Source organism: Pseudorca crassidens, chromosome 16 (assembly GCF_039906515.1).
Source record: "Pseudorca crassidens isolate mPseCra1 chromosome 16, mPseCra1.hap1, whole genome shotgun sequence".
Lineage (NCBI taxonomy): Eukaryota > Metazoa > Chordata > Mammalia > Artiodactyla > Delphinidae > Pseudorca > Pseudorca crassidens.
The window spans coordinates 26,959,765-26,983,034 of record NC_090311.1 but is presented as its reverse complement, the minus strand read 5'-3'; the positions used below and the strand labels follow the sequence as shown (position 1 = coordinate 26,983,034).

Here is a 23,270-nt window from a genome sequence, read left to right as displayed (position 1 = left end):
GCAAGGCTCTCATTCAGATTCGACGGAGAAATTAAAACCTTTACAGACAAGCAAAAGCTAAGAGAATTCAGCACCACCAAACCAGCTTTACAACAAATGCTAAAGGAACTTCTCTAGTCAGGAAACACAAGAGAAGGAAAAGACCTACAATAACAAACCCAAAACAAGGAAAATGGTAATAGCAACATACATATCGATAACTACCTTAAATGTAAATGGATTAAATGCTCCAACCAGAAGACGTAGACTGGCTGAATGGATACAAAAACAAGAGCCGTATATATGCTGTCTACAAGACACCCACTTCAGACCTAGGCACACATACAGAGTGAAAGTGAGGGGATGGAAAACGATATTCCATATAAATGGAAATCAAAAGAAAGATGGAGTAACAATTCTCATATCAGACAAAACAGATTTTAAAATAAAGACTATTACAGGAGACAAAGAAGGACACTGCATAATGATCAAGGGATCAATCCAAGAAAAAGATATAACAATTGTAAGTATTTATGCACCCAACATAGGAGCACCTCAATACATAAGGCAGATGCTAACAGCCATAAAAGGGGAAATCGACAGTAACACAGTCTTAGTAGGGGACATTAACACCCCACTTTCACCAGTGGACAGATCATCCAAAATGAAAATAAGGAAACACAACCTTTAAATGATACATTAAACAAGATGGACTTAATTGATATTTATAGGACATTCCATCCAAAAACAACAGATTACACTTTCTTCTCAAGTGCTCATGGAACATTCTCCAGGATAGATCATATCTTGGGTCACAAATCAAGCCTTAGTAAATTTAAGAAAATTGAAATTGTATCAAGTATCTTTTCCGACCTCAGTGCTCTGAGACTAGATATCAATTACAAGAAAAAAATCTGTAAAAGATACAAACACATGGAGGCTAAACAATACACTACTAAATAATCAAGAGATCACTGAAGAAATCAAAGAGGAAATCAAAAAACGCCTAGAAACAAATGACAATGAAAACACGACGACCCAAAACCTATGTGATGCAGCAAAAGCATTTCTAAGAGGGAAGTTTATAGCAATGCAATCCTACCTCAAGAAACAAGAAACATCTCAAATAAACAACCTAACCTTACACCTAAAGCAATTGGAGAAAGAAGAACAAAAAAAACCCCAAGTTAGCAGAAGGAAAGAAATCATAAAGATCAGATCAGAAATAGATGAAAAAGAAATGAAGGGAACAATAGCAAATATCAATAAAACTAAAAGCTGGTTCTTTGAGAAGATAAACAGAATTGATAAACCATTAGCCAGACTCATCAAGAAAAAAAGGGAGAAGACTCAAATCAATAGAATTAGAAATGAAAAAGGAGAAGTAACAACTGACACTGCAGAAATACAAAGTATCATGAGAGATTACTACAAGCAACTATATGCCAATAAAATGGACAACGTGGAGGAACTGGACAAATTCTTAGAAAAGCACAACCTTCCGAGACTGAACCAGGAAAAAATAGAAAATATAAACAGACCAATCACAAGACCTGAAATTGAGACTGTGATTAAAAATCTTCCAACAAACAAAAGCCCAGGACCAGATGGCTTCACGGGCAAATTCTATCAAACATTTAGAGAAGAGCTAACAACTATCCTTCTCAAACTCTTCCAAAATATAGCAGAGTGAGGAACACTCCCAAACTCATTCTACGAGGCCACCATCACCCTAATACCAAAACCAGACAAACATGTCACAAAGAAAGAAAACTACAGGCCAATATCACTGACGAACACAGATGCAAAAATCCTCAACAAAATAGTAGCAAAGAGGGCTTCCCTGGTGGCGCAGTGGTTGTGAGTCCGCCTGCCGATGCAGGGGACACGGGTTCGTGCCCTGGTCCGAGAGGCAAAAAAAAAAGATTATGTACTTTTACGTATATTATACTTCAATGAAAATTAAAATAGAAAAAATATATTACATAATGAGAACGAAGGATATATTTAAAGAGAGAGAGAAGGCCTAGCTCCAGCAGTGTCATAAATTCATTGACTGTTGATTTACTGAGCACTTTACTGTATGCCAGGTGGTGAACCAATTAAGCATGGCTTTTCTTAGATTATTTTATTTGATCTTCACAAAAACCCAGTATAATAGATTCTATTATTAGGCCCATTTTACAGACAAGGGGAACAGAGACTCAAAAAAAAATCAAGTTGTTTATTCCATGTCACACAGCTGCTAAATTGAGGAGTTAAAATTTAAAACCAGGTCTTTCTACTGTAGGGCCAACGCTCTTAAAAGAGTGCGGTATGGTGTAGTGATTAAGAGTACTCATGTAAAGTGATGATGGATCTGAGGTGTATGTCTTTCTACCTACAAGGAAATACTCTGTTTTGAGGGGTGGTGACTAGAATGTAGTACCAGCAGACAGTTGGCAAACACATGAACTCTCAGGTTATACTTCATTTCTAATATACAGTGTTTTAGGTCCCATTTATGACTGGATCATTGAAAGTATGACAAAGTCTTGACTGAACTTTAGCTCCTGCAGTGGGATAATCAATATGTGAAATCCTTAGGCATTTTTATCTGTTAATGGTCTGATAGCCACTGATTCCATTTTTATAGAAACATCTGGTTCATTTAAAGTATAAACAGAATAATTTCATTACTTTGCTGATTATTGTTTTCTGTTACTGGCGTTTCTGGTCTTTAGCCAGAATACAGTACTCCGGTGGCATCCAACTCCAGTCCGTTTCCACCTTTTAAAAGATAAAAGACAAATATATAAGAGATGATGGAGTGAGAGGTTTTGGATGTTGGGATCAGAAGTGGCGTTTGGTCAAGCTTCTAAACCCACCTATTTATTAGCTCTCAAAATCTTACTCCATATTTCACAAGTTTTCATTTTCTGAGATACAAACAAATAACCTGCATAAAACAGCCCGGAAGTCCCCCCAAGGCTCGTGTCCAACAAGGTTCTTATTAATCATTTTTGGTCTTATAGACAACCGTGGCATTTATGCTAAAAAACATCCAACTCTGTGTACACCAAGGTTTGCTGTTTATGGTGTCCACTCCTTCTATGTCAACAGAATGGCTTGGGATTTCCCTGGTGGTGCAGTGGTTAAGAATCTGCCTGCCAGTGCGCCAATGCAGGGGACAATGGTTCAATCCCTGGTCCAGGAAGATCCCACATGCCGCGGAGCAACTAAGCCTGTGCACCGCAACTACCGAGCCTGCGCTCTAGAGCCTGCAAGCCACAGCTACTGAGCCCGCATACCACAACTACTGAAGCCCTTGCACCTAGAGCCTGTGTTCCGCAACAAGAGAAGCCAGCACAATGAGAAGCCGGTGCACCACAACAAAGAGTAGCCCCTGCTCGCCACAACTAGAGAAAAGCCCGTGCGCAACAGTGAAGACCCAACGCAGCCAAAAATAAATAAAATTTTTTTTTAAAAAATAGAAAGAATGGCTAATGCCATTCTTGGAAATATACTTTCAGCTGTGTATCTGGAATCATTTGTAAAGAGGCCTACAGGTAGGAGTTAACCTTTAGAAATTAAGGCAAGTCTGTGCCTTTAATAGCAGAAGTTGATTATCCAAATCTGATACAGTTTTATGGCACATTCAATATGTCTAGGCAGGTATGAACTCCACAGTAGCATGGGTCTCCTTGCCCCACTGGGTTTGCCTCAGTCAGATATGCCAAAGATCCATCAAGTTACTTTGAAAAGTACAGTGCAGGGGACACGGGTTCAATCCCTGGTTGGGGAACTAAGATCCCACATGCCACGGGGCAACTAAGCTCACATGCTGCAACTACTGATCCCACGTGCCACAACTAGAGAGAAACCCATGCTCCACAACTAGAGAGAAACCTGCACGCTGCAACGAAAGATCCTGTGTGCCGCAACGAAGACCTGATGCAGCCAACAAAAAAAAAAGTACAAGTACCTAGTTGTACCTACCACGTTGTGGTTATCCTCTAAAGAAAATCAACTTTTAGAGTAGCAAAAAGTTCAGTTAATTTCTGAATCTTACCCTAGTGTTCCCCAGCTTCAGACTTGAGTATGGTCATTGTCTCCTTTTTCCCCCTCATACCTCGTATTCAGCCTATCAGCTAATTCAGTTGGCTCTGCCTTCAGAGTGTATGTTGAATCCCAATTATTTCTCACCACGCATGTAGCTACCTTACTAGTCCAAAAGATTGTTGTCTCTTCCATGGACTACTGTGAAGTAATCTGTTAATTAGTCTCCTAATTTCCATTCATGTCCCCTGCAGCCTATTCTCCACATAGCAGTGATCCTTTATAAGGTCTCAGATTGTCATGCTCAGGCTATGTGCTTCTCCATGTGACCTCTCTCTGCATAGCTTCTCATCCTCCAGACTTCCCTCTCCAGCAGGGTACTCTGAATTTCTTACATGGTGGCTCAAGGTTCTAAGATGGAGTAAGCAGAAGTTGCCTGGACTCAGAAGTCCCAGAATGTCACTTTCTCCACATTCTGTTAGTCAAAGGCCAGATTCAAAGGCTAGGACAAACTACTTCTTGATGGGAGGAACAGAATTCATGTTCAGGAAGGGATGGAATTGTTTGGGGCCATCTTTGGAGATAGCTACTACCACCCAAATGACCTGGATCATCTGGCTTGGACTACTTCTTCAACTGTATTTCTTCTTGCTTTGCTCACTTGGTTCTAGCCACCCTGGGCCCTCCTGTTGTTCCTTGAACATGCCATTTAGACTACCACCCAGGACCTTTGCTCTCAAAATGCCCATTGCCTGGACCATTCTTCCCCTGTGTAACAAAATGTCTAGTTTCCTCATTTTCTTCATGTGTCAGTTCAAATGTCATATCTTTAGGGAAACTGTCTCTGACCCCTTAGACTTAAATAATTGTTAGGTTGTTTATTAATTGCTACATAACAAATTACTACAAACTTAGCAAGTTAATATAACACCCATTCATTAGCTCACTGATGTCTAGGTCAGAAGTCTGATATAGCATGACTGGGTCCTCTGCTCAAAGTATCACAAGGCTGAAATCAAGGTGTCGGGTGGGCTGAGTTCTCATCTGGGGAAAAATCTTCTTCTCAGCTCATTGTTGTTATTGTTGTTGGCAAATTCAGCTCCTTGCCTTTGTAGGATTGAGGTCCCCATTTCCTTACTGGCTGTCTGCTGGGAGCTGCTCTCAGCTCCTAAGGATGACTGAATTCCTAGTCAGGTGATCCCCTTCTCTTCTGCAACCAATTGGAGGAAACTCTCTGCTTTTAAAGGGCTCATGTCATTAGATCACACCCACTGGAGTAATCTCCCTATCTCATGGTCCTGATTTGGGACCTTAATTAAGTCACGGCAGTACCTACATGTTTGTTTGAATAACTGAGAGAGATGCTTGTACACCAGGGGTCAAGAATTTCTTGGGGGACCATCTTAGATTTTTGCCCGTCACAATAGCATATATTAATTTTTCTATCCCTTTATCCTGCTTTATTTTTCTTCAAAATACTATCTACATTATATTTTCTGTTTGTATGGTAATGTTTTTAGCTTGCTGTACCTTCTAAAATGTAAGTTACTGATGGTAGAGACTGTATTATTTTTGTTCAGTGCTGTATTCCTAGCATCTAGGACAGTGTTTGGCACATTATAGATGCTCAATTAATATTTATTGAATGAATCAATTAATATAGAAGACTTTATGGCATATAATTTTAATGACAGCAGAGATAGGATTTTGGGGTGGTTGGGGGGAGGAAGAGGGTATATTGAGCATTGATGTTATTTAAGCTTTATCTCCAAAGGTACCAGGGTCTCAAATTATTCATTGGCTTTTCTTTGCTTGGAGGATTTCTTACTTGACTATTAAAAAATAAGCTGTGGGCTTCCCTGGTGGCGCAGTGGTTGGGAGTCCGCCTGCAGATGCAGGGGACGCGGGTTCGTGCCCCATTCTGGGAGGATCCCACATGCCGCGGAGTGGCTGGGCCCGTGAGCCATGGCCACTGGGCCTGCGTGTCTGGAGCCTGTGCTCCGCAACGGGAGAGGCCACAGCGGTGAGAGGCCCGCATACCGCAAAAAAAAAAAAAAAAAAAAGTTGTGAGTAAGTAATTGTATAAATGCCCAGTAACTGGTGTATACAAGAAAAAGCAAATTAGCTTTTTTGCTTGCTAGTAATAACATGCTTTCATCGTTTTTCATCTATATATCTCCAAATAATGCTTTCCTACGAACTTTTGGAAATGGATACCTTGTCATCCAGCAGCATTCCTGATTTACCAACTTGCTGTGGTATTTCTGTGGCTTTTTCCATATAACTGCTGTTTGCAAACATCCAATTACTAATAGAGTAACAGAGTGAGCTCCATCATATAGACATACATAACATAGCATGCCAGACTGGAAAATTATATAATTTCTCTTATTGTCAGTACTTATATGTTTCTTTCAATTCACCTCTTCTACAGACAAAACTTGCCAATGGCACTTCCAGTATGATTGTGCCCAAGCAACGGAAGCTCTCGGCAAGCTATGAGAAGGAAAAGGAACTGTGTGTCAAATATTTTGAGCAGTGGTCAGAGTCCGATCAAGTGGAATTTGTGGAACATCTTATATCCCAAATGTGTCATTACCAACATGGGCACATAAACTCGTATCTTAAACCTATGTTGCAGAGGGATTTCATAACTGCTCTGCCAGGTATGTCTGCAGATGTTTGTAAGCCATTAATTTGCCTGGAAGATATGTTACAATGGTAATCATACTAAATCTACAACTCTATTATCTCTCTATTTAAAAAAAAAATCTTTGTTGGCTTGATTTTTACAAACTGAGCATTTAAATTGTACCTTCTTGGGATATAAATAAAAAAAATCAAACTCTGTAAATAATAGACTCCTCTTTCCCCTCTCTTCTCCCTGTCTCTATTCACCCTATTTTTACTCACACGTACGTTTAAATAAAATCTTTTCTGAGGTGTTGTCTGGTTTGAGATGTGTCTTTTATAATGTGTCTTAGTTTTAAGGTATATTAACTAATGTATTTGAATTTGGATTTCTATGTGAATTTATCAACCGAATATTTACATTATAGGAATGAATAAGAAACATTTTTAATTGAATATTTTAGAAAGGGTATCTCAGGAGCCTTGTTGTGATATTAAATATGTAAATGCCAGGGTTTACAATCTCACTGCTCAGGAACTAAATAGCTATTATAAACTATATATTTTAAAAAATATATATATTTGTACAGACACACACAGACACACATATACACACACAGACTTAAAATACTTTGGAGAGTGCTGTGGTTGTTTCACTGAATGCTTGATGGTGATCTAGGATACTATGTAGGCATCAGTATTTGGGGGAAATGCTGTCTCAGGAAAATACAAGTTTCTCACCTGTGTTAATAGCTTATTTTAAAAGAAAAATAGTACAGAAATGAGTGAATCTCTAAAATAGCTTATCTTGTTTTTATTTTTTTTCAGTTGTTTCCTGATTATAGCACTTATGGGAAATTTAGAAAATTCAAAACAGTTTAAAATATAAAAATAAAATTTACCAGAACCCTACCATTCAGAGAGAACTACTAATATGCTATTAATATTTTTCCTAGGTGTGTATATTTCCCTCATAAGTGTTTGTAACATTTTTTTCTTACTGTATTCTCTTAATGTGTTTTTCTAAGTGTTGGTTCTTTTAAAAAATAATTTTTTATAGTATTTGTATTACTTACGGTGATTGAAGCACACATTATTTAAACGCTTTATTGAACATTTAGGTAGTTTAAAATGTTTTTTGCATTATAAACTGTGTTGTGGTGGACATTCTTATTCATCTTTTGGGCATCCTAGGGAAAAAAATACCAGAAGTGGGATTTCTATATTAATGAATTATGAACATATTTTAAGGCTTCTAATACATATGCCAAACTATCCTCTAAGAAAAATATACCAACTTATACCTTCCCCCCAAACTGCATGTTACCACTCTGCTTAACCTTTGCCAATTATATCTTTTTAAAAATTTGTTTTTCCAAAATTGGAATTTAAATTGCCCTTTAAAATAAAAGAAATGCCTATTTATATCTTAGAAATAACCATTTTCAAGCTGAAATTGTTCCTATATCTTTTGTTAAGTAGAATAGATTTCTGCCCCTTCTTCACTCATTGGATTTTATTTTAGCCATAGGCAAACAGTTTTCTTTGTGCGAACAATCTGTGTGTACCTCATTACTGTGCTCTTCCCAATCACTGAGACATGTTACAATCTCAAGCATATACCACTAAGAATTGAACAGGAGATGATTAGACTTGTGTGTCCTTTGCCTAATAACAATCTCTGATGTATATCTGCTGACCATTTCATAAGACACTAAATCATCAGTCTAATGCTTTATGGCCGCTTTAACTTATGAACCTACACCATCTGGCTACATTTAGTAAACCAGACTACTTCAAAAAATGCCTGTAATCCATTAATGTAATGGGTTTGTTTGGAGTGTTAGGTGAAATTACTTCCAAAGACTTATTATAGGGACATAGTGAAAGATCAGGAGCAATTTCATGCCAGCCATTAAAAACGGGAATGCATTTTGGGAACTTCTGATGGTGTAGAAAGTTTCAATATAAAGATGCAGAAATTGTGCCATTACTGTGTTTTGTATGATGAACTAATTATTATATCTTTAATTGGCTTATAGTCATGTTTCTTTAATAAGAATTAGGTGATGAATGCCTCCATCTGCTTGTGCTTAAATATGAACATGTGATGCCAGCCAAACAAGATCCATTTAATGCTTTCTTTTCCAAATCTGCTGAAAAATGTGACTGATATCCATACAATTTTTATAATTAAAATAACGTTTAAGCACATTTGGATTTTTGCTAATGGCATCCAAATGTGTCTTTGTATGATTCAGGGGAAAGACACAAAATGAAATGTGGTATTCTCTCTCCTCTTTGTTAAGTTTGTGCCTAAGGGAATCAGAGTATGAAGGAATCTTTCTGCACTATTTAAGTCTTTAGCAAACCTCTGATATGTAACCTGTAAAGAGAAATAACTTTGAATGTTTTTGTCTCACTTGTGAGTTAGATCAGCAGCCAAAAGTTAGTGCGAATATCCTATTTTACAGGATTTGTTCCTCTGAGGCCCCAGTACAGATTTGGGTAGTAGAGAATTGTAATTGAGAAGCCCACCCAGTTAACACAGTCCAAGATCTACTTCCACTGTTTTTCTCTGTATATCCTACAAAAATAGTCTCTGAAATTATAAGTTATCTATTGGTCTGGGATTTTTTTTCCCCCTTTTTTGGCCAACTGTCATTTAGGCTTTATAGCAGCAACTGTTCTCGAATATATTTTTTAAACATCTAGAATTAAACTCGAACTTAAACATACCTCTCGGTCATTCCTCTTGGAATGTTTCTATACCAATCTGTATTTCCTTCTTCTCTCCTTTCTGCATGCCCAGAATTCTATAATCCAGAACATTCTGACTTAGTGCCTCTTCCCCAGTACATTTAAAGGATATTTCTTTTACTGAACAGCTTAGGAACTGCAGCAGTAATAGAAACAGAATGAGAAATGGACCTAATATAGAGAATTGGGGTGTGGGGGGTCTGAACCACAGAGTTTGAGATGCCATCCATAGAACATCCCCTAGTGCCGAAATCCATATAGATAGATGTGAATTGTTTCCTGGAATCCTTTTTATTTTTAATGTCTTGGGGGGTTTGCTGGTTGTTAGTTTTCACTTCCTTATCTAAAGGAAGATGGAAAATACTGTTCATTTCTGTACCTTATAGAAAAATTATTGACACTCATTTTACCCCAGTCTGTTTGAAAAAGAAACTGGACCACACTAGGGACAGTAATGTGCCTTCATAGCAGAATAAATGCTGTTCTGATTTAAAGGACCTTTTGTAAAAAATCATTCACCACTATCTATGTTCTTTTTCTTTGCCTCCTCCCCCCACCGAAAGCTCGGGGTTTAGATCACATCGCTGAGAACATTCTGTCATACCTGGATGCCAAATCACTGTGTGCAGCTGAACTTGTGTGCAAGGAATGGTACCGAGTGACATCTGATGGCATGTTATGGAAGAAGCTCATCGAGAGAATGGTCAGGACAGATTCTCTGTGGAGAGGCCTGGCAGAACGAAGAGGGTGGTGAGGCTTTTAACATTTTTACTGTTACAGAGCTTCAGGACCTGGCCTTTCAGTCTCTGGAATACAGTATTATTGGGAGCCATGAGACCACTTATCTTTTGATACAGTGATTTTGCTGTTTTATAGCAAAAAATGTTAAATAGTTGTTCGTGTACTTGACAGTTTTTCTTCTGACCAGTCACTCATAAGTGACATAATAATGTGTTAATACTGCTTTGCAAAAAATCATAAAAAACTGGCCAGCCATTCTATTTGAAGCGTTGTGTTCTCTGGGCAGAGATTGGTATCCTGAAAAAGGGCTGATGGGCAATTTATAAGGCAAGTAGATGGCTTTGAATCACACAGAAGCCATCAGATCTAGCTTTCCCCTAAAATAATCCAGAACAAATAATTATTTTCTTTTTCAGATTTCTTGCCTTCAGCCCTTGCCTGTGGTGTTTTATCACCTTTGTAATCAAAATTATTTTTATGCCCAACTAGAATAAGAACTCAAGCCATCAGAAAGAGGGAAGATTGGAATTTAGTATAAATCATTGTTTCTTTTTAAGACTCTTATATTTTCTCAAGATTTTACTGCTTAATCCTGAATCCCTTAAGGCATTATATAGTTAGCAGCCCAAGAGATAGTCACCAATTTTGTTGTTCTCTTAATGTAATGGTACCATTTCATTAGAGCTTCTGGAAGATGTCTTCTATATATAATTTTCTCTCGGAGGATGTCTCTATAATGTCACTGTAAGAAAGTTGGGTGTGAATATTTCATAAATAAAATAAAGGTGACATATTAAATGTTTTAGTTGAGAGATATGCACCAGCAGGCATATGTATGCTCAGTGATATCCTGAGCAATTAATTTTATGAATTGTTTATCGTGGATCATAAAGAGATACAGAACAGTTAAGAATGGAGGATCAGCTTTTCTTAGCAGTTTTCATAAAAATATAGTCAGCTCCCTTACTTTTTTTGCATCTTTGAAATTCATTAAAGAATAATAAACATAATGACCTCTAAACATTATACCAAGTGCTTCAAGAGATTTCTGTCATTCTGGCTATTAGGAAGACTTTAAAATTTCTCCCAAATTCAATTAAATTAGGAAGCAAACGCCAGGCAGTTTGGGGCTATGTAAAAGTTGCATAAGTGAAAGTTATTATTTCTCCTTCCCAAATATGTTTTCTTTATTCTCACTTATTTCACTATATAGAAAACTAGAAATCTTACCTTTCATAACTTATTTCATAATTTGGAAATAAACTCTTTATATTGTATAAAAAAACAAAAATGTATATAGTTGTATGGCATTCGAAGTCCATCATTTTGCTAAGCATGCCAGGATGCGCCTTAGAAATAGAGGAGGCATTTGCTTACATGGGAAAATTTTAGGGCAGCTAGGAATATTCCTCCACCCCTCAGGGGAAGAAAAAAAAAATGAAAAGAAACTCCCCTCCAAATAAGTCCTGACCTGAAATTTCAGTTGTAGAGACTTATTCCCATAGCTATAAAGGTTTTGTTCCCTGTTAAAATGTACTTTGTTCCCATTTGGACTGTAAATGACAATAAGCCTTTATCACACCTTGAGACTTTACAAAGTCTCTTTTTTTGAAGGCAGGGAGAACAAGAAGTAGATGGACAGGTCTTGACACATTACGTGTGAAAATGCCAAAGATAAATGTAGGCTCCACAGTTTTGTTTAGGGTTGGCACTAAAGATCTATTATGTTAGTTACACAGAAGAAAAAACCAAGTAAGATCATTGAACCAGACGGCTTTTTGGCCTTTTAAAAGGGTGTGTGAAGGTATAGCTGAGAAATAATTCAGGATTCAGCACCAATTATCACTTTTCCCTCTATCTCTTCAACCACAGAAACCCATTCCTGCTCTTTTGAGGATCCTTCAGAGTTCTGACTGTATTCCTTTGTCTTTGGCCATATTTATCAGCTTGATACAGACCCATGAAATTTCAAATATTTGTTCACCCCATGAAGATCGCCTCCAGTATCCCCTTCACATTCTGTGACTGCTTATTTTTACATGTTGCCTTTCTTCCTGTGTTAGTTGTCCTTCCCCACTTAAAAAAAAAATTAATCTATGATCACTTTTTCATTTTTTTCTTGCAGGTTGTCTTAACCAAGCTTCCTTTGTCAATAAAGTCTGTTATACTACCTTTCCCCAAATACTGTCTTTGAAAGTTTCTTCCATTTCTTCCAACCAAAAATAAATAAATACAGTTTTCTAAAAAAGCTTTGGGTTTAATTTCCACTCTACTGTTGTATTTTATATCTAGATGAATTTGACACTCTGCCCCTAGGACATGAACTCTTATTTTCTCTCTTGAATAATACTGAATATTCTCTCTGCTCAGTAATGGTAACTCTTAAAAGTATAATAAAAGACCACTTGGGAAAAGTCCATTTTCTTAATCAGCAGATCACATTTTATGATAACATTCTGAATTTAATATTTAGCATTTATCATGTCCTCACACTCTCAGAAGTACTAGGCATTTCAATAGAAGTGGTCCCTGTTGTCAAAGAGCTTCCATCATAAAAGGTTTTGACTTACAAAATAAATATAGACTGAGAAACCAGTTTTCAACACTTAGCCACCCTTTTTTGTAGCACCTTTGATTCAAAGAAACTCAAATACTTTAGCAAGGTGTGATAAATACAGTGGGGTAGAAAATGAGATCAGAGGTTTGTATGATTTCTTTTTCCTTAGGGTATAGTTTCACTGCATATGAAGAAAATCCTGGGGTGCCTGTATACGATTGCCAGAGATTAAAAGGAGGACAGGAATCTCCGAGAAATGGTGGGCATTGAGAGACAATAAAGTAGTTAGGGCTTCCCTGGTGGCGCAGTGGTTAAGAATCCGCCTGCCAATGCAGGGGTCGTGGGTTCGAGCCCTGGTCCGGGAAGATCCCAATGCTGTGGAGCAGCTAAGCCTGCAAGCCACAACTACTGAGCCCACGTGCCACAACTACTGAAGCCTGCACGCCTAGAGCCTGTGCTCTGCAACTAGAGAAACCACCACAACGAGAAGCCCACACACGGCAACAAAGAGTTAGCCCCCACTCGCTGCAACTAGAGAAAGCTCGCGCACAGCAGCGAAGACCCAATGCAGCCAAAAATAAATAAATAAGTAAAAATTTAAAAAACAAACCAAAAAACCCACCAGAGATATAAAGTAATTAAGAGTGTGGCCTCTGAAGTCAGACTTAGATTCAAATCCCAGGTCTCCTCACTAGCTGTGTGACCTTGGGCAAGTTGCTTAACCTCCCTGACATTTGATTTCTTCATCTGCCAAATGAATATAGTGATTCTTACCTCATTAAAGGATGTTGACGTTGAAACTATTAAATTGTAATTATTGACCAGATTTTTTTTTTTTTTTTGCTGAGCTGTGCAGCTTGCGTGATCTTAGTTCCCCCACTAGGGGTTGAACTCGGGCCCCCAGCAGTGGAAGTGCCGGGTCCTAACCACTGGACTGCCAGAGAAATTCCCTATTAACCAGATTAGAACCTCTTCATTCAAAATCTGTTTGCCTGCAATATGTTTATAGAATAATATTGTTCAGAGAAGTGTATCTTGAAGCCCAAATTATTTCATAATGTGTCTTGTTTGCCCTTTTCTTTATGTTGATATATCATGTTTTTTGTTCCTATTAGTCCCTTTAAAAAAAAAAACTATTGTTTTAGCTTCTCTGTTGCAGATTACCCTTTTTGTATCAACACAGAAGTCAGAGCCAGCTACCTTCCTGATAGGAAATTTTCTCAACTAATTTTCAAGGTGTATAATAGGAAGAGGGCAGGAGAGAAGTGCTTCTAGAGACACTGAACAATTAATTATTTTGTAATGGAGCTATAGAGGGAGGAGTGGATGACTGGCCCAGAGAAAACATGATTTCTCTGGTGCCAGGATTACACTCAGAGGCATTTCTGCCTATCTCCACTTTGCAAGGCACAGTGCCAATGAGAACAGCAATTAGTACACCCATAGTGGGGTTTACTAGCTTGCACACCGTGTTTGGTGGGTTCTTAACTTCAGGATGAGGAATTAAATTTTTTACCCAGCAGGAAGTGATTGCCATTTACTGATTTTTTTTTGTAGCAAAGATCTAGCTTGGGATATGAGTATTCCAGAGATGTTCTGTCATAAGGAAGGAGGTGCTAACAAATGTTGCTCACTGGAATCAAGGAAAGGCAATAAAATCCATGTATGTATGTACATAGCCAGGAACACACCTGTGAAAGTCAATTTTGTGCCTTAGACTGGACAGCACAGTGCTCTTAGGCATTTCTTTTTTTAATCTGCTTTCATAATTGCTGCTGGACACTCCTGTGGTCCCTTTGTTTTCTGTCGAAATTGCTCCTTTTAAAGCATAGCTACACTGATCACCAGCAGCCTGGGTGCCTGAGCCGCCAACACACCTTACCCCATATAACTGGAGACTAGAAAAAGTGATCTCTGTGACAGAGCCATTCCTGCTGCCCACAATGCTAGGCTCCACTGACACTGGCACAGCTTTACTCAGTGGAAAAAAAGTCTTTGGGGCATGTGCCTAGTTCAAAGGTGGTAGTTATTATCACAAACAAAATTTTCAAAAGATAAGGCCAATGAATCTGTCTGTACAGTGGTCTGATTGTCAGTAGATGAATTCTGAATGTGTGCATTCCATTTGTCTATTGACATAATATTCCTGAAGGCCTGACACTCTGATGTTCTATACTAGAAATCATCATGTTTTACCCAAAAGCAAATCAATGTTGGCAGAGTTCCTTTGAGCCCAGAAAGTTCCTCCTTGACATGGACTCTTGAAATTGAGCTTAACTTCACACCTCTCCAGGCTAGTTATGGAGATTATATGGAATGGTAACTGTGAAAACACTTTGAAGAAATAGGAAGTTCCTTGTAAATGTATAATATTATGATTTTTATTGGGAAATATTTGTTGTTTTTTAGGGGACAGTATTTATTCAAAAACAAACCTCCTGATGGGAATGCTCCTCCCAACTCTTTTTATAGAGCACTTTATCCTAAAATCATACAAGATATTGAGGTAAGAATCTATGTATATTTGGGTATTTGCCAAATACTAGAGAATCATCAACATTCTTCAGTAACAGCATTGCTACAGCAAACCCATTAGGGTTTATTGTGTGGGTTAAAAATCAATTTCTTTACAAGTGAGTAGGATAGGTAAAATATAGTAAATTCCCAGGCAAAAAAACTTTTAAGCTTTTAAAAACTGTTTACTGATAGATAAATAGATGAGAGAATACGATAACAGCAGTGAAACTGCTAAAGTTGTACTTATAAGCCATTATTCAAATATCTTCTGAATTGAGCCTCTGTGGAAGTTCACTGGTAGAAATGGCCACCACAAATGAAAAATGAGCACTGAGTAGGTAACCTCATGTGGTTCATAGCTTGCCCTCTGTTGGTGAACAGTCTCTTCTTTCTAGCAGGTTTATTATTTAGTTCAACGAGTTATATACAGGAGAGTTCTAGAAAATAAATCTTTAATTACTTTGCACATGGAAAAATGTTTTACAGCGTTAAATAGTGGCTTTTTAAAAAAAATGCCTTAAGTTTTATATATCCAGTAGAGTAAAGCATTGAGCATTTGTCATTGGTTACCATGAAAGTCAGATAAGAGCTTAGTTCTAGTCCTCTCCTAATTATTGCTTCTTTACCATTCCTTCTTCTCAGACAATAGAATCTAATTGGAGATGTGGAAGACATAGCTTACAGAGAATCCACTGCCGAAGTGAAACAAGCAAAGGAGTTTATTGTTTACAGTATGATGATCAGAAGATAGTAAGCGGCCTTCGAGATAACACAATCAAGGTGAGGTCTCTTCAGTTATGGGAAGTTAGCAGAAGGGGTGAGGACGACCACAGTATAAAGCAATCAAGCATAAACTCTAAGCAGTATTTCCAGAAAGTAAGAGTTTTAGATTGTTTCCAGTCCAAAAGCCAAAATTTCCTTAAAGGAAAAATGCCTGCTTCCCTCCAGAAATGCATGCAAGTGGATAGGGCTAGGGTTAAATTCTCTTCTTGAAGTGCACTGAATGGGCTATTACTCTTTTGGCCTTCACATAATTATAGGCTACCGCTGTTCCTTAATGAAAAGGATAAAGTCTGCATTAGTACTGAAGCCACATATATATTGGTGCTTAGCTATACGTATAGGAAAGAATGCATTCCACACTACTCCGGGCTTTGATTCTTTTGGGGAATCAAACACATAATAGAGCCAGCAAGTCTCTGCAGCACCCCATTATCATAATGATCAAAAGGATCTTGTTTGCCATCCTAGATCTGGGATAAAAGCACATTGGAATGCAAGCGAATTCTCACAGGCCACACAGGTTCTGTCCTGTGTCTCCAGTATGACGAGAGGGTGATCATAACTGGATCATCGGATTCCACAGTCAGGTAGAAAATTTCAAATGATCTTTTGAACTCTGAAATATCAGATTCACTCTGTTCTGTCTTAGATAGTAATTTTGTATGTATTTGCATGAACACAGTTAAGAAACTTCATAACCAAAAAAGAATAAACCACCAGCTCTCCCCATCATTGTGTCAGTCTAAAACTAGAAAACTTGATTTAGGAATGGTTACGGTAAGTTTACATTTTTGTACATTTAAGAAACTACAGGGACTTCCCTTGTGGTGCAGTGGTTAAGACTTTGTTTGCAGTGCCAATCCAGGCGGCCTTGGTTCTATCCCTGGTCAGGGAACTAGATCCCACGTGCCGCAACTAAGACCAGGCACAGCCTAAATAAATAAATAAATATTTAAAAATAAAAAAAAAATTTAATTACAAAAAAGAAGAAACTACATATTCTATTTTGATTTGGGGGAACCATCTATTACAGAAACTTGGTATACCTTGCATTTCTTACAAAAGCCACCTCATGGGGGAATGACATGAATGGAATGAAGCCTTCCTTTCAAGTGGTTATAACTGTAGTACAGGCATGCGTATCTCCTTTAAAATGTGTACAGGTGAGCAAAGCTCTCTCTTTGTCAACCCCTCCCCTGCTGTCCCTGCAGTTTTTAATTGCAAGCTTCACTCAGGGAGGGACCTTCAATTTCCAGAGGCATTAGTGATTTGATGACACAGCCATTATGCTGCTGGAGTCCACTGTAGCTTGAGTTCTGGGTACTAGCAGCACTACTAGAAACCTCTGTTAGGAATTTTGCCTTGAGCTAAAGGATTTAGCAAACATAATGCATCAAAAGTAACTTTAAAAAAATAGGGAAAAAAGCAGTTAACTGCATTGTTAGATTCTCTGAAGCTAAATGTTTACCATTCCAAGTTATCCTCTGTGAATAGAAAAGGCCATTCCTGTTTCTTGTCTTTTGACTTAAAGGCACAGCAAATTCTGTTCTTAGAGTTATCAACATTTAACATTTATTGGTGCTTGTGGAGTGCCTCAAGGAAGCTGAAAGATTGTAAAGGCTAACATCATTTATAGGACAAGGGAAAAAATGATTTTCTAAAAGAGGGTTAAACTGAAAAAAGAAATAAAATGTGTTGTAAAAAACAAAGTAAATATACAAAAATAGAGTGATCAAAGTAAAATATACCTTCACAAAAAATTCTCAAGCTATCCAAGGGTCACACACTCTGCTGTGAAGCCCATATTGATATTGGGATGGCTGTTCTTGATCCCTACACTCATTTAAAGCACAGAAATGGGGCCTTACATTTAGAGTCTAGATAATTTTAGGCCTTGATCTATGTGGTGAAAAGGTCCAGCATCATTAAACTCAAATCCATAGTACTAAGTCAGTCTGTTAGGGAAGCTTCTTGGCCTATGTCAGTCTAGGACCTGAGGGCTGTCTGTGGGACCACCAGTGCTGTAGTTATTATTAATCAGATTCCCAGTTTAAAATGTAACAGATTGAATGTTAGAAGGTATATGATAATCTTGAAGTCTGTGGCCAATTCTCTGGTGATGGTCGCTGCAACCTCATTCCAGCCCCCTGAAACTAGCCCAGATTTCACATTGACAGCATCCCATCCCCTTCCTCTTCCTTCTCTCCCAGTCCAGCCCTCTGTCTTCCACTTCCCCATGATCCATCAGTACACTTTAACTCAGCTCAACTTCAGAGCTGCAGAAGGAAAGTAGGGTGTAACACTAACTATGAGAATAGGGTGGGAAGGGTGGGGAGTGAGGTGGTCCAATACTTGTAATAGATTGTAGCATGAGCTCCTCCTCAATCTCGGATAACCTTAATGTTGTTTGTTCCAGGGTGTGGGATGTAAATACAGGTGAAATGCTAAACACATTGATTCACCATTGTGAAGCAGTTCTGCACTTGCGTTTCAATAATGGCATGATGGTGACCTGTTCCAAAGACCGTTCCATTGCGGTGTGGGATATGGCCTCCCCAACTGACATCACCCTCAGGAGGGTGCTTGTTGGACACCGAGCTGCAGTCAATGTCGTGGACTTTGATGACAAGTACATCGTTTCTGCATCTGGGGATAGGACTATAAAGGTAAAAAGGCATTTTTCAGTAAGTCCCCAACTTAGAAAAGGGAAGTTCATGTGGAAATCTGCTCAAGGGCAGTTTCATACTTAACCCTCACTGTAGAATACTTAATATTTAAATCAACTACTAGTTTATGCGTAAAAAGGTAATGAGTGAGATAGGTTGTGTGACAATTTGAATTAGGTTTTTATTCCTATAAATAATGGTGAGTATGAAAAGGGCAGGGGTAAATTTAGGTTCAAGAAAATTTGTCTGCAAGACCAGACTAACCCCATAAGAGTACATCAGTTTGAGGATTCTCATGTGATAGCAGCCAGCTACAAATTAGCCGTATATTACTATGAATTAAACTTGTCATTTTTTGGTTTGATTTGGATTGGTTTGAAAAGTTGAATTCCCCCTATTAGTTCAGTCCTATTTTCTGCTTCCCAAAAACTCCAGTTGCCATAGATTTTACTAGTAAAAGCACCAGATCAACTGCCAAATGCTATTTTTATTTCAGGTATGGAACACAAGTACTTGTGAATTTGTAAGGACCTTAAATGGACACAAACGCGGAATTGCCTGTTTGCAGTACAGAGACAGGCTGGTCGTGAGTGGCTCATCTGACAACACTATCAGGTGAGCAGCAGGTGCCCTTGCCCAGAAGGGATCACTGTTATCCTGCCATTCATTGTTTGTGCACAGATCAAACAGATTTTCAACTGTGTTAAGTTTATAATAAAACATTTTTCAGTTTCTGTAGCTTCTTACAGATCAAAAGTTTGCCCCAAGCAGAGAGGCAGCATAGCAAAGCCTTTTGTTGATGTGTTTCCTTCCTGTAATAGTTTTATCACCATATAGACCTATTTAAAAAGAACTGCTTGAAAGAGGAAGTGAGCAAGAGAGATAAAAATGGAGGCTGAAGGCCCTTCTCTTTAAATTTCTCCTGTCTGCAGTTGAAAAGTGCTAATAAATAGCTAAAGGCCTTTTCTCTTTGCCACTGTTCTAAAAAAAGAAAAGAGATTTGTTTCCCTGCTAGAAATTGTGCATTTTGTTTTCTTAGCATTACATAATTAGCCAGGGAGTTACCAGTCTTTGAAATTATGAAAAAATTATGAAGAATCCACAAATTGAAGTACTTTTTGGTATTTATCCTTCATGAAGATGAATGACACTCATATGAATAGAATTTGGAAGATTTATCAACCCTCTCCCCCTCCTTCAAAGAAGTACTAAGGAATGAAAAGGCTATTGAAAAAACAGATAGATATTGTTATATCTAAGGAAATTATCATTCCTAGAAATCCTTTGGATTGGTCAGAAAGCATACATAATTTAAATTAGTATATAAAAGTTTTTGAGAACTTACTTTGCATTTCCATTATATGAGAAAAACTGTCCTGGACAGTGGGGTGACAGCAGAGAGTGTCCTCAGTGACAAAGGTGGACATACTTTGTGAGGGCAGGATGTCACTGATACTGCGTCTCATTCTTAGTAATTGTGATTTTAGGAAACATTATTTTTCTTGGCTTGGTCATTTCCTTCATAGGCAACTGTGTACATTGAATTCATCTTTTATATTCCTTGGTGACCCTGATTACAGAATTATATGAAGGTTGGTGCTTTGAAAATATATACTGCATATTTGAACTTAAATCGTACATTTTTCTGCTTATACGGCAGAAAAGAAATAAATCACACTGAAAGTAATACATTTGTGTATGAGTGTTGATTGATTTTATTTTTTGGATATTTTAAAAGACGTATGAAGTATGTTATTATAACATTCCAAGCTTAGAAAAGAATACCTGAAAATTCACTTGACTCAATTTTCTCTTTTAGATTATGGGACATAGAATGTGGTGCATGCTTACGAGTGTTAGAAGGCCATGAGGAATTGGTGCGCTGTATTCGATTCGATAACAAGAGGATAGTCAGTGGAGCCTATGATGGGTGAGTTTGCTAACAGCGTTTTTTAAAAATCTACCTGTTAATCACTCCTGCCTTAGAATGTTAAATATAACCTTTCCTTGTCTCTAAAAGATTATAGATATCACAGAAAAAATCTGATACAATATTTCTTGTGTCTAATCCATATATTCACCTCTCCTTTGTTTACTCTTTTCTAAAATATGCTTCCCAATCATTTAATTGTACTTGTTTGCTCATGAATTTCATTAATATTTTGGCTTTTTGGTTATATATTTATCCATTTTGCCATATAAAGCAAAGAACTGGGTAAACCCACTATATCAGGATATGAATATAAAATAGTGACTTATTAATAAAGCTGAAACGTTGGAGGGCAATATCTTGAGGGTGGGGTGGCGCTTAGTATGGTACAGTCTTGAATTTTTATCCCTCTTAGTGATTCCTAAAAGTACAGCCCTCTTGTCCTCACTTCTAGCATTTCAGTCACAATGAGTTAAGTAATCTTTACTTTCCTTTAGTCTGATTTCGAATGGTCATAGAGTCCATTCATGTTGTGGATAGATCCCATGTCCAGCAATGCTAATAAGCACATAGTAAATTCTTACAAAAGTGTATTCACTTATGAAGTGCTCTCTATCATTTCTCCTCATCAAGGTGCCTGATTTGGGGAAGTAGAAGGTCACAGTTCAAATATTGGCAGCTTTTTATTTTATTTTATTTTATTTTTATATTTATTTATTTAGCTCCGCCGGGTCTTAGTTGCAGCACGTGGGATCTTTTTAGTTGTGGCATGTGGGATCTAGTTCCCTAACCAGGGATCAAACCCAGGCCCCCTGCCTTGGGAGTACAGAGTCTTAATCACTGGACCACCAAGGAGGTCCCTGGCAGCTTTTGTAAATATCAGAAACTAACTTACAACATTATCTTAGTTTATGAGCTGGCTATACTGATATATTAAGACAACTCAAGCAGCAGCAGTAAGTGTTAAGAGACCCACTTCCTCTGCTTTGAGTCAGCCATCACTGTTCTACCCTTGGGAAATTGTTCAGGGTATGATGACATGTTCCAGATAAGTCCAAGGTTGTATTTTCTCATTGCCCTGGTTTTGATCTATACCCACTTTTCTTGGGTTTTTTCTGTTGTTAATACTTACCTTGAGGAGACATGACCTATACTTGATTTATAGAAGAGCTATACTTTTCTTATTTAAATCAAAATATGAGGATTTGCTTATATCAACTCCAGAGCTCTTAAATGGACCCCAGTCCTCTGATATGTGTGACGTGAGCCATTCTTAGAATTGACCAGAAAGAAGATGCCTCAGAGTTATAGGTTTCTAGGTCTAAGTGATCTCTTCTATCATTAAGAGTTCTAATGTATCGATATAAGAACTCCTTTTGGCCCAAAGTATGGTGTAACTTTACCATTCACTCTCTTCAGTTTGGTTAAAGCTAACCTGTTTCTCGTTTTTAGGTTAATCACGTACATTTTCCACTTTTAAGAATGAATGCAAGGACTGAGTCTCCAAAACAAAAAAGTTTTTGTATATTTCTGTGAGCTGCACTTATAAACTATCTTCGCCGTACATATTTATTGCCGTGACTTTTTACTGTTCTTCCTGTGTTCCCTTAATTTTGCTTTTAACTAAGATTTTTGTCCCCTTTTTGATCTTTAGAAAAATTAAGGTGTGGGATCTTGTAGCTGCTTTGGACCCCCGTGCTCCTGCAGGAACTCTCTGTCTACGGACCCTTGTGGTAAGAGCCTTATTGTTTAGAGGGGTTTGGGGAGCAGGAAGGGAAAGAAATTAACATTGATGTGCTGTGGAATACAGAGCTGGATTTGATAGTTGGAACTTCACAAAGCCTACTACTAAGTGGAAAGGCAACCAATACATGACAATAAAATATGTTTATATAGCTGCCTTTCATCCAAAAGTGCTTTAGAGACTGTATATGGAGAAGAATGTGGCAGCTGTTCAACAGCTGCACGGCAGCTCTACACACAGTTTAGTACAGGAAGTGAATAAGAATTCTCTATCCGCCAGAAACAGTAGGGGGTACTTAGGGAGAGAGAACATAATTACTCAATTGGAACCTGTCCAGAATCTGAGGACCTGCACACCTGTGCCTGCAAAAAGTGCCAGGGGAGTCTGTGTGAACCCCCTGGTCAGCCCCTGAGTTACGCTTCCTGTTTAAGGCATGCCGCCTGCAGCAATTTAAATCTCGTCTCTTTTATACTAATATACCCCCTTGCCCAAACATCTTGATATTTGGGCAAAGAAGTGACATAGAAGGAAGAATGTCACCTCAAAAGCACCAAGTTCTTTATCGTGGTGTTAGCCAAAGGCCCAGATCAGAAAATGGCTTAAGGTTTGAAAGCTGCTTCCACTAGAAAAAGATTAGGTGGGGCACCAGGGAGGACAAATCTTTTGCACAATTCAGGGAAAAGATGAGAGCAAGCATTTGAAGCCCAGTGTTCTGAATCCTGACTCTCAACATTTAGGCAGCTTCTGCTTTGGAGAAGAGGGAGATGCATTTCTTTGTCTCTCTTGTTGGATTTAAAGCTCATTCTTATAGCACCAGACCTGCTTTACCTGCATGTTTCACACATGGTTTTTTAAAGTGTGTACTTTAATTCATTTGATTTTTGAAGTATAATTTACATACAGCAAAATTTGTCCCTTTTTTAG

At 38.0% G+C, this 23,270-nt stretch overlaps 1 protein-coding gene across 14 annotated transcripts in view; it reads left to right on the top strand.

Annotated features, from left to right (window-relative positions):
- The window catches only part of BTRC (beta-transducin repeat containing E3 ubiquitin protein ligase), a 186,815-nt gene that overhangs the window by 151,611 nt on the left and 11,934 nt on the right, over positions 1-23,270 (top strand). For all 14 annotated transcript variants that reach the window (XM_067709649.1, XM_067709645.1, XM_067709656.1 and 11 more), the window contains 9 exons: positions 6,452-6,683; positions 9,972-10,158; positions 15,116-15,212; positions 15,866-16,003; positions 16,475-16,593; positions 18,423-18,672; positions 19,169-19,287; positions 20,492-20,602; positions 22,257-22,335. In XM_067709649.1, coding sequence (XP_067565750.1) covers positions 6,452-6,683; positions 9,972-10,158; positions 15,116-15,212; positions 15,866-16,003; positions 16,475-16,593; positions 18,423-18,672; positions 19,169-19,287; positions 20,492-20,602; positions 22,257-22,335 — 1,332 coding nt within the window. The remainder of the gene's footprint in view (positions 1-6,451; positions 6,684-9,971; positions 10,159-15,115; positions 15,213-15,865; positions 16,004-16,474; positions 16,594-18,422; positions 18,673-19,168; positions 19,288-20,491; positions 20,603-22,256; positions 22,336-23,270) is intronic.